This window comes from Grammomys surdaster, unplaced genomic scaffold, assembly GCF_004785775.1.
Source record: "Grammomys surdaster isolate TR1022 unplaced genomic scaffold, NIH_TR_1.0 125079, whole genome shotgun sequence".
NCBI lineage: Eukaryota > Metazoa > Chordata > Mammalia > Rodentia > Muridae > Grammomys > Grammomys surdaster.
Window position 1 is genome coordinate 82889 of NW_021619983.1, and position 16142 is coordinate 99030.

The window sequence follows — 16142 nt, forward strand, 5'->3', positions numbered from 1 at the left end:
TATTTTGCAAAGTGGTTTTATTAAAATGTCAGTGTGTTTTACACAGTTTACCTTGCAGAGCTATAAATAAATATAAAGCATCAGAGACAAAAAAGAAAAGAAAAAGAGTGAATGACAGATATCAAATATTAAACTACTTCACTCATTCTAGTATTTCCCCCATAAATATTTCAGGTTAACATCATATTCTTAAGTAAAAAGGAATCAAACAAGTTGTACAGCATTGTTTCCTGCCAGCTAGGATCTTCACAGACTTTTGAGCAACCACTTTCATGTCATCTCCTGAAGAGGCAGTTCTTCCAGAAAGCATGGGCACAGTTTGCAATAACACCCATGGTGATTTCATCCTCCATGGCTTCTCTGACAAGCCATATTTAGAGAAGATACTTTTTGGGGTAATTTTGGTCTTTTATTGTTTAACTCTTGCTGGAAATACAATCATAATTTTTGTCTCCTTGAAGGATCCCAAACTGCAGATCCCTATGTATTTCTTCCTTTCCAATCTTTCCTTATTAGATATTTGTTTCACCACCAGCTGTGTTCCTCAGATGTTGGTTAATTTAAGAAGTCCAAAGAAAACTATCACCTATAGTGGCTGTGCCACTCAGCTCTACATCTTCCTGTGGCTTGGTGCCACTGAATGTGTCCTACTTGTTGTCATGGCTGTGGACCGCTATGTGGCAGTGTGCCATCCTCTGAGATACATAACTGTCATGCATCCTAAAGTCTGTCTGCAGCTGGCTGTCCTTGCTTGGGGTTCTGGCCTGATCCAGTCTCTGATCCAATCTACTGCTACCCTCAGGTTGCCCTTTTGCTCTCATCGGGTAGTAGATGACTTTGTGTGTGAAGTTCCAGCCCTGATTCAGCTCTCCAGTGCAGATACTACCTACAATGAAGTGCAGATGTCCATAGCCAGTGTTATTCTCCTAGTGTTACCCTTGGCCATCATCCTTTCCTCCTATGGTGCTATTGTGAAATCTGTGCTAAAGATAAAGTCATCTGCTGGGCAGAAAAAAGCATTTGGCACCTGTACTTCTCACCTTCTTGTTGTTTCCCTGTTCTATGGTACTGTCACAGGTGTCTATCTTCAACCTAAGACTCACTATGCTCATGAATGGGGCAAGTTTTTCACCCTTTTCTACACTGTAATAACTCCAACTCTTAACCCTCTCATTTATACACTAAAGAACAAGGAGGTAAAAGAAGCAGTAATAAGAATGTGGTGGAAGACTTGGATTTCAAAAAGATAACTAAAGATGCTGGCATATGAGTTTCTGTTTCTTTACTTGAAAAGGCAGAACCATCTTAACTAAAAAAACCTTGAGTTTGGCCCCCACAAAATCAAGAATAGCTTTACTTTGTGTTGGGGTGTGATGTTAGTTTCATTCATCAGGTATTTATTAGACTGTCCATTCTTCAAAGTGGTGATTAAAGTACAATGTGGTAGCTAAATTATTTTAATAGTCATTTTCTTAAGAAATATGATACAGTTGATTTGTGATAAAGAACCATAATACTTGCAAATTAAACACCAAGTAATGCTTCATACCTTTCCACTGTTTCTATTTACTTCAGAATGTACTGGGAGTTTAAATCAGAGCATCCTACAAATAAAACAAACACTTTTTGAACTACGACACAGGCCTGTTTTTAATATACTTAAAAATGTAAAATATTGGGGCTGGAGAGATGGCTCTGCGGTTTAGAGCACTGACTACTCTTCCAGAGGTCCTGAGTTCAATTCCCAGCAACCACATGGTGGCTAATAACCATCTGTAATGAGATCTGATGTCCTCTTCTGGTGTGTCTGAAGACAGCTACAGTGTACTCATATATAGAAAATAAATAAATAAATATTTTACGTTTTTTAAAAAATGTAAAATATTTATTTCATTTGTGTGACTACATCTGTGTGAATATATGCCATGAGATTACAGGTTCCTCAAAGTGTCAGAAAAAAATTGGATTCCCTGAGCCTGAAATTACAGAATAATATAAGTGTTAAAATGTTACCTCTGGAGAGCAACAATACTAACCAACCAGAGCTCCCAGGGTCTAAACCACCAGCCTGGGAGCACTTAGGGAGGGATCCATGGCTTCAGCTGTATAGGTAAGGGAGGATGGCCCTGTCGGGCATAGGTGGGAGAAGAGATTCTTGGTCTCATGAAGGCTGGACGCCCCAGTGGGTGGGAATTTGAGGGTGGGGAGGTGGGAATGGGGGTTAGGTAGGGGCACATCCTCAGAGAAGCAGGAAGAGGGGTGATGGGATAAGGGGTTCCTGGGTGGGGAGGGGGAATGGGGTAAGGGGGTAACATCTGAAATGTAAATAAAACATCCAATAAAAAAATTTAAAAAAATGTTACCTCAGGTCCTTAGAAAAATAGCAAGCAATCTTAGTCACTGAGCCATCTTTCATTCTTTCTTTTTATTTTAAGACACCCTAGACTGGCAAATGTCCTAGCAAAGACTCATGCAGACTTATGCAGGTTTCATGATTGCCACTTCAGTCTCTGTGAGCCTATATGAGCCCTGCTTAGGTCATTCTGTGGGTTGTTGTCTTGAGTAATTGACCCCTCTGAAAGTTACAATCCTTGCTGTTCCTATTCTGCATGTTTTTCTGAGCTCTGCCTGTTTGACTGAGGGTCTGCAATGAATCCCATCAGCTGAGAGAGGAAGCCTCTCTGAATCGGCTTATGCCTCAATCTATGAGTATAGCAGAATATCATTAAGAATTATGTTTTTGGTCAGTTGTGTTTGGTTCTTCCATCGGTTTATGGCCCTCACCCACTTGATCCATCCTATTCCCACCCCCAATCACCCCAAAGTCTACCCACAAAGGCAATTCTATTTCCCCTTCCCAGGGAGATCTTAGTGCTCCCCCAAGTCAGCCTTGTTATAGAATATCTCTGTGTCTGTGGATTGTAGCTTGATTATCTTTTATCTAATAGTTAATATCCATTTCTAAGTGAGTATATATTTTATTTGTCTTTCTAGGTCTAGGTTCTGTCACTTAGGGGAGTTTTTCTTACAATTCCATCTATTTGCCTGCAAATTTTTGATATATTTTTTCTAATGCCTTTAATAATACTACATTGTGGAAATATGCAAGATTTTTTAAAACAGTTCTTGGGTGGAGAAATACCAAGGATGTTTCCAATTTCTGGCTATTTTGAATTAAGCCTCTGTGAACAAAAGTGAGCAAGTGTCCTTGTGTTAGGATGAAGAATCTTTTGGTATATATGCCTAAGATTGGTATAGAAGGATCTTGAAGTCTATCAATTCCCAATTTTGTGAGAGACTGCAATATTGATTTTATAGTTGCTGTAAAACTTTGCATTCCTATCAGCAATGGAGAAGTGCTCTCCTTGCTCCACATCCTCATCAGTATGAGTTGTCACTTATGTGCCACTTAATTAACAGAAGCTTTTGAGTTTTGTGAGGACCTATTTATTAACTGTTGAATTTAGTGCTTGTCCAGAACACCTGTGCCAATGTATTCAAGGTTATCCCCCACTTTCTCTTTTATCAAGTTTAGTACGTCTGGTTTTAAGGTGAGGTCTTTGATCCATTTGGAATTGAGTTTTGTGCAGGGTTATAAATATGGATACGAGGAGACGTACAAGAGGGTCAGGAAATTGAACAAAGATGTGTGGCAATGGGGGATGGGGAACTGGGGGTAGCCATCAGAAAGTCCCAGATCCCAGGAAAGCAAGAGGCTCCCAGGAACCAACGGGAATGACACTAGCTGAAATATCCAACAAAGGGGAGAGAGAACCTGTAGAGACCATATCCAGAGGTTAGGCATGGCCCCTGGTTGAGGGATGGGGCCACCCACCATTCTCAAAATTTTAACCCAGAATTGCTTCTGTCTAAAGAAAATACAGGGACAAAGAGTGGGGCAGAGACTGAAGGAAAGGCCATCCAGAGACTACCACACCTGGGGATCCATCCCATGTGCATCCACCAAACCCAGACACTATTGCTGATACCAAGAAGTGATTACTGATAGGATATAGCTATTTCCTGAGAGGCTCTGCCAGAGCCGGACCACTACAGACATGGATGCTTGCAGCCAATCATCGGACTGAGCACAGGGACCCCAATGGAGAAGTTAGGGGAAGAACTGAAAGAGCTGAAGGGGTTTGCAACCCCATAGGAAGAACAACAATATCAACCATCCAGAACACCCTCCCAACCCCCGAGCACCCAGGGACTAAACCACCAACCAAAGAATACACATGGAGGAAACCATGGCTCCAGCTGCAGATGTAGCAGAGGATGGCTTTGTCTGGCATCAAATGGAGGAGAGGCCTTTGGTTCTTTAGGGTTGATGCTCCAGCTAGGGGAATGCTAGGGTGGTAGGGTGAGAGTGGGCTTGTGGGTGGGGGAGCAACTTCATGGAGGTAGGGGGCGCTGGAGGATGGGGAGTTCTCTGGGAGGAAACTTGGAAGAGGAATAACATTTGAAATGTAAATAAACAAAATAACCGATAAAAAATTAGAAAAATAAATATGGATATATTTTCACTCTTCTCCATGCTGACATTCACTTAGACTAGTTCCATGTGTTAAAAATATTTTCTTTTTTCCGTTGTGTATTTCTGGCTTCTTCATAAAAAAATTCAGGTGTCTGTAGGTGTGTGGGTTTTTGTTTGACTTTTTAATTGAATACCATTGACAACATGTCCTTTTTATGCCAATAACATTCAGTTTTTGTTGCTATGTCTCTGTAGGACAGCATGAAATCAGTGATCGTGATACCTCTGGAAGTTCTTTTATTCTTCAGGATTGTTTTAGCTATCTTGAGATTTTTTGGTTTTTGTTTTCATATGAAATTGAATATTGTCCTTTTAAGGTTTGTAAAGAATTGTGTTGAATTTGTACTGACAATTTTGGAATTTTGGATTCTTTTAAAGACAGAAATATTATAAGTATGTGATTTTGTTTTAATCCCATGTGTAGAGATATAAGGCTACTTTGGACTGACCACAGCAGCTGATTATGATTTGTCTTGTGCTCCATCCAAGGCATAGTTTTACCAGCTGCAGACAGTTTCTGTGATTGTGTGACATTTGAAATTCTAGGAAACTTTCAGAAAGAATATAAATGCTAGGGCCCCAAGTGATGGGGTTGATGATTATTGTTGGTTGCAGTCTGTACTAGCTATGCACAAAGAAGAAGCACAAGGAAAAAATTAGATTCAGGGATTTTCCTAGTTCCCCTCTCCCATCTATTCTTGTTTCTCTCCTCTTTAGTCTTAGGGGTGAAACCATTGGAGGTAAAGAGTGGAAAAGAGAAACACCCACAAAATAGCAAGACCAGCTACAAGTGGTGCAGAAAATTAAGTATAAATATCAGAAGTTTGGTTCCAAAAACCATAGAGAAAATGGCAGGTGATAAAGGAATGAGTTGTTTTTCAAAATGCCAGCAAAAAATTTACTGTGGCTACAACCACTGGGATATCCCCAGCTTTGAGTCCAAGGCGATTTTCTGGTTATTTTGTTTTTGCTTTTGTTTGTTTTTGTTTTGTTTGTTTGTTTTTCTTTTTCCTATACTCTGTTTCAAAAATGTTGAAGGAATGGCTTCACAGTTGAAAATTTGCAGGTGGAAATGGAGGTGCTTGAGAAACAATAAGTTGCTGAAATGAGGAAAAAAGTGGTCTCTCTCTTCTGCAGAGTTGTCTGTGCAAATATAAAGGTTGCAGGTGTAGATGGAAGGACTTGGGAGACAAAGAGCACTGGAAAGAGAGAACTAAAAGGCTCAGCGCTAGTGACTGAGCAAGAGAATGTTAGTTTACTACAGAAGAAAAGAGGGAAAGGAATTGGGCAGGAGGGAGGTTGGTTCAGAGAAAAGCTGAAAAAATGAGAGGACAGTGTGATGAAATAGCATTTTTGAGAAAAAGGCTCAAGCCTGAACCAACTTTACCACCAGAGTTAGAGCATGGGATACCTGAGGTTGTGAGATCATCATCAGCTTTTCCAGTAGCTAAACAGCGTATGTCTGCTAATAGTGTGGGACAAGCTTATTAAGAGATAGGATGATGTCCTAGCAAAATGATAAATCTAAGGCTGTTTAAAGGCCATGATTTTGCACAGGATGCACTTGCCTTATCTGAAACAAATTCTAAATAACTGGGCTACTCAAAATAGAATTATTTTTCAAGACTGTAAGGGATTAGTAAGCTGTACTAGAGGCCACTCCCCAATTGCAATGTGTAACATGGTGGAGGGATGGACCCATAAATACTGAACAGTGAAGTAAAGTGAGGGGAATGATTATAGGAAAAGACCAGTTGCTGGATGAAGGCTGGTACTCTGATATACAAGAACAGATTTAATTTAATGATGCTACTATAGGACAATATCACTTAATAGCTTTAAGAGCTTGGGGCCAAGTTGAGGACCCCAGGAAAAAGTATTACATTTACACAGATCATACAAGGCTATGGAGAGGCCTTCTCTGATTGTTACAAAGATTAGTTTCAGCTGTGAACAAAGCCAAATCCGATCCCTACACAAGGCAGATGTTATATAGAGGTATGGTGTTTGAAAAGTCTAATACCGAATGTAAAAAATTTATTAGACCATTAAAGCAGCAGGTGCTGCCTATGGATGATTAGATAAGGGATAAAATGAATACTTTTTTCTATAATGTATCATATTAATATAATAGGTTACGCTATAATTAGAGCTCTCAGATCTCAAACTGCCTGTTGCTTTAATTGTGGGAAATAGGGTAATTTGCAAATAAGACATCTCTACAAGCAATGGTTTTTCTAAATATAAACCACAAAGAAGGCCTAGATTTCCAGGAGTGTGCACGTGATGTGGCAGTGTTGCCACTGGACCAATGAATATAGGTCCAAAAGAGATATTCAAGATAATTTCTTACTGTCAGGATATGTCCTTAGGAGCATGGCTGGAGGCTCCACAGCCAAAATTATAAACCAGTACAATCAAGGAGTAACAAGCAGACCAAAAAACCTCCACTCAGCCTTGGTGATTTAATGCACACTACTACAGGCAGCAGAGCTCTGAACTTGGCCACAGCTAAACATCTTACTGTATCCCCCCAAATTCAATGTTATAAGATAGCTACTGGAGTTTATGATCTTAGGAAGAAGTGGATTGACTTCCCAAGGACTCATTGTGTGTTCAGGAATTATAGAGAAAGATTTCAAAGGAGAAATTAAAAGTATAGAGATGCAATTTAATCTGGGTGATATAATTGCTCAGCTGCTAATGTTTCTTTGCATTTAGGGAAAAGCCATTCATGTTAAAATGATAGAAAGGTTTGGATGTACTGGAAAATGTGTGTTCTGGCAAACAGTTATTAATGATCAGAGGCCAAAATTAAAATTGCAAGTAAATGGTATTGAAATAGAAGATTTAGTAGATATGGGAGTTGATGTAACCATCATTTCACAAACTTCTTGGAATTCAGAATGGCCACTTCAAAACGTCTATATCTAGATTCTAGGAATTGAGAAGTTGTCTGAGATAAAACAAAGTGTGAGATGCATTAAATGTGTGCAACTGACTTATGTGGCTGATATACCCATAAACTTTATGGTGAAGGGATCTTCTATAACAGTGATTTACTCACATTAATATTCCTGCCATTTCAGAGACAGCCCACGATGAAATAAAGGGTGAAACAGTAAGTGTGTTCCTGGTGAAGATATTGATATATCTCATCAAAAACAAACCCAGGCTGTGCCAATTGTCCAAACACAGGACATAACCAACATTGTTTTTCAACTTATTAGGGAGGGCCACTTTTGAAATACTCTGGCTCTACCCTTAAAATAGTTTACTGACAAGCCTGTGTGGGTAGATTTTTTGCCCATAACTAAAAAAAAAAAAAAAAAAGTTACTAGCACTTGAGCAGGTGGTATAAGAGGATCTGGAGGCTCAACATATAGAATTCCATGGAATTCCCCTGTATTTGTTATAAAAAAATCAAGAAAATATAGAGTGTTAATCAATTAAAGAGCAGTGAATAGAGTAATCCAACAGTAGGTCCATTATAGTCTGGACTCTCTTTACCTTCTTTATTACCTAAGGTTTAGTCTATGTTAATAATTGATTTAAAGGATTGCTTTTTTTTTTCTGTCTACTTGTATGAGCAAGATAGGGAAAGGTTTGCTTTCATAGTGCCTACGCATAAGGCTCAACCTGTAAAAAGATTCCAGTGAAACTTTCTGCCACAGGGAATGTTAAACAGTCCAACACTGTGCTAATATCTTGTGCAAAAACTAGTAGAAATAATTCATATGGTAGATTCTGACACATATACTTTAGAAAAAATGTTTAAGATACACACAAAGAATTCTGCCATGCTGGGAGTTATAGATTGCTTCTGAAAAATGACAGGGAGGAGATTCTTTTAACTATTTGGATTGTAAAATAAGTCAATAAAATTCAACCACACAAGGTACAGATCAGAAGAGATTAGTTGCAAATCCTTAATGATTTTTTTGGATATTTTATTTATTTACATTTCAGATATCCTTAATGATTTTTAAAAATTAATGGGAGATGTTAATTTGCTATGGCCCACCATTGGATTAACTACTCAAGTGTTAAGTAATTTGTTTCAAACATTATAGGGACATAAACAGTCCAAGATCGCTGTTAGTGGCTTTTTAATCAATGTCTTACCCAGTTATCACTCAAATAATTGATACTGGACCATTATATTTCTTTAACATGCCTTAAAGGTACAACATCTGGACAAGCAGTATTATTTTATTATTGTAAGATAATCTGGTTACTTCCCACAAAAATTCACAAGATAGTTACATTTTATAGCTTTTTTTAAACTCAAACTGTTTTCTCATGTTCTCTCCTGGACTCTCCCCCCATGACTAAGTCCCAATTTTCTCTTTCCCTCACCCACTCTCCTGGCTGGCAGGAAGTTCAGCCCTATTCTCTGCCCTGCTCAGTCAGTGACTGTTAAGATTTCTTTATTGATACTTCAGGAAATAATTGGATAGCTGCTGTTTACACAAGATTGAAACATTACATTCTCTGAATACAGATTGTAACCATATATAAGGGAGACAGAAATCAACATTTGAATCTTCACACAGTACACAATAATATTATGCCTACAATTAACAAAGGAATAAAATAAAGTCAACTTTAGTAGAAAAGAGAAGAAAGATGCATATGTGGATCACATAGGTCTCAAACTTGATTGTATTTTGGTTATTTTGCTTTCAATTCATTCTCCTATTGGGCTCATTATGCAAAGGAAATGGTGTTATGGAATGGATTTTCTTAGCACACAAAGTAAAAAAGTATGTAACTATATCAATTGCTAGGAACAGTCCTGGCAGAAATCATAGTGCCTTACACTAATGCTGAGATCATGTAGTTACGGATAATCAGTGAAGATTGGTAAAGTGTTAAGCAACTATTTAGAGATATTAACAACAAATATCCTAAAAGCAAGCATTTTCTGTTTATATAAAAAAAAGACTAATCAGATTCTCCCATGTATTGTAAAAGAAATGCCAGTTCCTAATGTGCCTATGTTCTACACTGATGAAAATGAGTTGGGAATGGCAGGCTATAAGTTAGACAAAATGAGCAAAGTAATTCAAAGTACTCACACCCAATTCTTACAATATTATTAGATTTTCTTGAAACTCTTAATATAGTTACTTAATCACAATATACTGAAAGAGTTGTTTTGTATATAGAAATTGTTCAACTTATTCTGGACAATTCAGAATGAACCTTGTTATTTATACAATTGCAACAGGCAATCAGAAATAGAAACTCTCCATTATATATCACTCATATTCAGCTTACTAGGTAGATTAGCACATGGAAATGCGACCAATTATTAATAGGAAATGTTTTAGAAGCCCTAAAATTTCATTAGAAATATGATGTTAACAGTAAAGATTTAAAGAAAAAATTCTATCACCTGGTAACAAGCCAAGGAAATTAAAAGAAAATGTCATAACTTTGTCTTTAAGGAACCAAACTCCATTAACCACTAGAATTAACCCTAGGTTTACCAGAAGTAAAGAAACCTGATAGATGGATACATTTTATTTTGCAGAATTTGGAAAATTAAAGTTTGTACACCATACCATTGGTATGTAGTCAGAGTTTCAATGGGAAACTGCTTTGAGTTCTGAATAGGAAGATTCTGTAATTACACACTTAAAGGAAGTAATGGCTCTTTTGGGGATTGTTGATTTCTGGGAATCACCACAGAAACCACTCAGACATAGATCTCAGTCAACTAGAAATGGTTTATTAAATACCACACCCAAAGATTGATGGATCAGAGACAGGATTCAGGTTTGGGAGCTGAGCTGTGACTCTGACTTAAGATCTACAGGGTTTTTAAGCCTGAGCTCCTCAGACATCTGTCCCAACTTTTTCCACCAATCAAGATTTAGAGATTGGGAGATTTCCTCATGAATATCTCTTTGTTGTACACTTATCCTGCTTCCATTTGTTGAGGGATTCAACCTGTTCTATTCATGTCTTAACTTGCCAATCTGGATGTCAGTTGCCAATGTATGTGTTTCTTTTTGCTCAGTAGGATGTCAGTTTCTTGAGAGGTCTTTACTTTATCACTACTGAAAACTAATGTCTTAAACCAAATAATTTCTTACATTGATGCAGGTGTCTCTCTTATGCTGTGGTCCATTCATACGGCAGCTTATAAAAGCAAATACCAAAAAAGCATATACACAGGTAGGGTAATTACTGCTGGGTGGTTGTTTCAGTTCTAAGCTTATTGTGAGTAACTATGCAAAGCAATGCTACTGACTACTGTAGTGATTGGTTTCCAAGGACACAAGACATAACAGAATATGTAATCAACTTAGGCACAAGAAAGTGTCTAAGTAACAACAGAAATAACACATAAGAAAGTTCCCTTATAATGTTATTAACACTACAAAATTGCAGGCTAGTCAAGTACCAATTACTAGGCCTTAACATTTTACCTAGTTCTAAACATTCCATTACTACCTTAACATTTTACTTAGGCCTTAACAGGGATATGTGTACAAATAGGGACTGACAATTCCCCTTCATATGTCTCTAGTAAAAGGAAGCAAATCCTTGTGTCTTAGAATATAAAGCATATTGTAGGTACATCACACAATCATACAGGACAAGCAGTTGTAGAAAGTTTTAATTGCACCTTAAAAGAAATGCTTATAAAACAAAAAGGAAGAATAAACATACCCAGTGATGAACTAAATAGTGCTCTGTTAACTTTAAATTCTCTAAATGTTAATGAGAAAGGAACAAAAGCAGCTTAGAGACACTGGGTTATCAAAAAAAATGTGGAATTAAATCAGCCTTTATACTATAAAGATGTTTTAACATCAGAATGGAATCCAGTTAATGTTTTGTATTTCAATGCAATTTGTTTATATATCCACAGGAAATAAAACTCTGTGGATATCATCAAAACTGATAAAGAATAAAACTGAGCAGGAGAGCTCTTCTGAAAACCTTGGCTACTGAGCCGAAAAGTACTTATCTCATTGTAAATGCCTCTGTTCCTAATTTCCCACTACATGTGGTGCAATTAATGGCTTAAAAGAGAAGTGGGGAAATGTAGAATTTTGTCAGTTGTAGAATTTTGGGTTTTTTAAAAACACAGAATTAGTATAAGAATGTATTTTTTTGTTTTAATACCAGGCGTAGAGATATAAGGCAGATTTGGACTGACGACAGCAGTTCATTATAGTTTGCCTTATGTTCTAGCCAAGCCATAGTTTTGCAGCTGTATACAGTTTTGTGATTGTGTGATATTTGAAATTTTAATAAATTTTCAAAGAGATTATAAATATTAAGGCCTCACGAGGTGGAGCTTGGTTGGTCATTTAGAGAGATTGGTTGTAGTCTGTTACTGTCTGTGGTCAAAGAAGAAACAAAAGGAAAGAAATTAGATCAGGGATTTTCCTAATTTATCTTTTTCCTATCTTTGTTTCTTCCTACTCTAGTGTTAGGGGGTGATATCAGGAGGATAAAGGGTGGGAAAAAGAAGAACCCATGAAATAGCATGATAACATTCAGAATTTGATGGGGTTGTATTGAATCTGTAGATTGCTTTTTTTTTTTTTTTGCAAGAGGGTCATTTTTACTCTGTTAATTCTATAGATCCATGAACATGGGAGATTTTTATTTTCTGACATCTTCAATTTCTTTCATCAAAGATTTGACATTTTGTCATACAAGTCTTTCACTTGGGAGGTTAGAGCTACCTCAAGGTATTTTATATTGTTTGTGGCTATTGTGTAGAGTGTTGTTTCCCTGATTTCTTTCTCTGTTCTTTTGTCATTTGTATATAGAAGGGATACTGTTTTTTTGAGTTAACCAACTACATTGCTGAAGATGTTTATCAGCTGTAGGAGATCCCTGATAGAATTTTTTGGGGTTACTTATAAACTGCAAAACAATATTTTGACTTCTTCTTTTCCAATTTGTATCCATTTGCTCCCTTGTTATAATTTCTATTATCTTGTTCTCTTCTTTTCATTGCTATAGTTAAAACTTCAAGTACTATATTGAATAATTATGGAGAGAGTAGACAGCCTTATCTTGTTCTTGATTTTAGTGTAATTGCTTTGAATTTCTCTCCATTTACTTTGATGTTGGTATTCAGCTTGCTCTATATTGCCTTTATTGTATTTATGTATGTGTCTTTTTAAAAAATTTTAAAATCTTTTATTTTTGTGAGGTGGCAACAAGTTACAAAAGTGCAGGAAGTTCTTTCACTCAAAGCCTCTGGGGCTCAATTGTATGTCGTGTAACGGGGAGTAGCGCTGAATTTGGCGTAAGACTTGATGACCTTATTTACAGCTTCAAAGAAGTCCTTTTCTGTAGCATATTTTCTCCGTGCTCAGATTGCAAACATACCAGCTTCTGTGCAAACGCTTCTAATCTCCACTCCAGTACTGTTTGGACACAGGCGGGCTAACAGCTCAAATCGAATGTCTCTTTCCACACTCATTGAGTGAACATTAATCTTAAAGATGTGTGTTCGACCCTCTAAGTCAGGTAAGCTGAACTCGATCTTTCTGTCCAATCTCCCTGGCCTCATCAGCACTGGATCCAGAGTATCATGTCGGTTAGTGGCCATGAGCACTTTGATGTTGCCTCGAGGATCAAAACCGTCTAGCTGATAGATGAGTTCCATGCACTTCATTGTCACCCCCAGAACCATCGTCAAATCGAGCCTCTCCAATGGCATCAATTTCATCAAAGAAAATAAGGCAGGCTTTTTTGTCCTGGCCATTTCAAAAAGTTCACGAACCATTCGAGCTCCCTCACCAACGTATTTCTGTACGAGCTCAGACCCAATAACTCGAATAAAGCAAGCGTCAGTCCAATTCGCAACTGCCCTAGCACAGAATGTCTTGCCCGTGCCTGGTGGCCCAAACAGCAGCACACCCTTTGGAGGCTCAATTCCAAGGTTAACAAACCTCTCTGGATGGAGTAGAGGGGTTTCAACTACTTCTCACAATTTCTCAATCTGTTCCTTACAGCCACCAACATCACTGTATGTGACATTAGGTTTTTCCTCCACCTGCATCATGGTAACTGTTGGGTCAATCTTAGGAAGTAGTGGAATGTGAATTTGGTATTTATTTCTGTCCACACCAACTCTCATCCCTTCTTCAATGTCAATAGATGCCACCTGATCACTGAGATCCACCACAAACTTGGCAAACTGCTTCACATTGATGATGTATTTTGGGTCCTCCGAATCAACATTGATTATTTTCATACATATGTATGTGTCTTGAATCACTAATTTCTCCAAGACTTTTATCATGAAGAGGTGTTGGATTTTATCAATTATCAAAGGCATTTTTAGTATCTCCTGAGATGATCTTTGTTTGTCTGTTGTTTTCTAGTTTGCTTTTATGATGGATTACATCAACTGATTTTTGTTTGTTAAACCATCCCTGTATCTCTGGAATGAAACCTACTTGATCATGGTGGATGATCTTATGATGTGTTCTTAGATTTGGTTTGCAAGTATTTGGTTAAGTATTTTTGCCTGTATGTTCATAACAGAAATGGTTCTGTAATTCTCTTTGTAGAATCTTTGTGTGGTTTGGGTATCAGGGTGACATTGGCCTCAAATGTTCCTTCAGTTAGTTTTTTTCATTTATTTGTTTGTTTGTTTATTCACTTTACATTCAGCTTTCAGCCTCCTCTTCCTCCTTTCCTCGAAGTCCCAACATCTCAAACCAGTTCCCCATTATCCCTTCCCCTTCTCCTCAGAAATTCTCCTCAAAATTCCAACAGAATTCTTCACAGATCTTGAAAGAAAATTCTGAACTTCATATGGAAAAACAGAAAACCCATGATAGCTAATACAACCATATACAATAAAAGAACTTCTGGTGGTATCACTATCCCTGATTTCAAGCTGTACTATAGAGCAATAGTAATAAAAATGACTTGGTATTGGCATAAAAACAGACAGGGTGATCAATGTAATGAAAGCAAAGACCCAGAACTAAACCAACATACCTACCTACCCTTGATTTTTGATCAAGAATCCAAAGCCATACACTGGAAAAAGGAAAAGCATATTCAACAAATGCATGTCTGCATGGAGAAGAATGCAAATAGATCCATATTTACCATTCTGTACAAAACTCAAGTCCAAGAGGATCAAAGACCTCAACATAAAACTGAATGTACTAAATATAACAGAAGAGAAAATGGGCAACTACTTCAAAAATATTGGCACAGGAGATAAATTTCTGAACAGAACATCAATAGTTGAAGCACTAAGATCAACAATTAAATGGGACCTTATGAAACTTTAAACCTTCTGTAAGGCAAAAGACATCAACAATGCCTTCTGTTTCCACTTTGTGAAATAATTTGAGAAGTGTTGGAATTAACTCTTCTTTAAAAGACTGGTATAGAGCTGGAGAAATGACTCAGTAGTTAAGAGAACTGACTACCCTTCCAGAGGTCCTAATGTTCAATTCCCAGCAACCACTTGGTTGCTCACAGCAAGTGGATATTAGGGGAAAAGCTCAGAATACCCACCATACACCTCACAGACCATGTGAAGCACAAGAAGAAGGAAGACTAAAGTGTGGATGCTTCAGTCTTACTTAGAAAGGGGAGCAAAATAATCAATCATGGGAGATAGAAGGTAGAAGGGACTTAGGAGGAAGAAAGGAGGGGGAGAGGAAAGAAGGGAAGGATCAGATGTGGGATGAGTCAAGGAAGATATACAGAGGGTCAGGAAATTGTAACAGTGGGGGATGGGGAACTGGGGATAGCCACCAGAAAGTCTCAGATGCCAGGAAAGCAAGAGAATCCCAGGACCCAACAGGGATGACATTAGCTGAAATACCCAATAAAGAAGATAGAGAACCTGTAGAGACCATATCCAGAGATTAGGCACGGCCCCTGGTTGAGGGATGAAGCCACACACTCATCTCAAAAATTTTAACCCAGATATTGCTCCTGTCTAAAGGAATTGCAGGGACAAAGAGTGGAGCAGAAGGAAAGGCCATTCTAGAAACTGCTTCATCTGGGAATCCATCCCATCTGCAGCCACCAAACCCAGACACTATTGCTGATGACAAGAAATGATTGCTGACAGGAATTTGATGTAGCTGTCTCCTGAGAGGCTCTGCCAGAGCCTGACCAATGCTGCCAGAGCCTGACCAATGCAGCTGCAGATGTGGTTAGCCAATCACTGGACTAAGCATGGAGACCCTGATAGAGTAGTTAGGGGAAGTACAGAAGGAGCTGAAGGGGTTTGCAACCCCATAGGGAGAACAATATCAACCAACCAGACTCCCCCAGAGCTCCCAAGGACTAAACCACCAACCAAAGAGTATATACATAGAGAGATTCATGGCTCCAGCTGCAGATGTAGCAGAGGATGACCTTATCAGGCATCAATGGGAGGAGAGGCCTTTGGTCTTGTGAAGACTCAATGCCCCAGTATAGGGGAATGTGAGGGCAATCAGGTGGGAGTGGGTCAGTGTGTAGGGGAGCACCCTCATAGAAGCAGGGGGCACAGAGGATGAGATAGAGGGTTTTTGGAGAGGAATCTTGGAAGGGTATAACACTTGAAATGTAAATGAATGAAATAAGCAATAAAAATTCAATA

At 38.1% G+C, this 16142-nt stretch overlaps 1 protein-coding gene and 1 pseudogene across 1 annotated transcript; one reads left to right on the forward strand and one right to left on the reverse strand.

The window, feature by feature from the left end:
- Positions 1–308: 308 nt before the first annotated feature.
- On the forward strand, positions 309–1250 carry LOC114636944 (olfactory receptor 2H2-like). Its single transcript, XM_028785039.1, has one exon. It carries the CDS (start codon positions 309–311, stop codon positions 1248–1250), a length of 942 nt encoding a protein of 313 aa, XP_028640872.1.
- An 11529-nt stretch (positions 1251–12779) lies between these two features.
- LOC114636923 lies at positions 12780–13859 on the reverse strand (annotated as a pseudogene).
- Positions 13860–16142: the final 2283 nt, after the last annotated feature.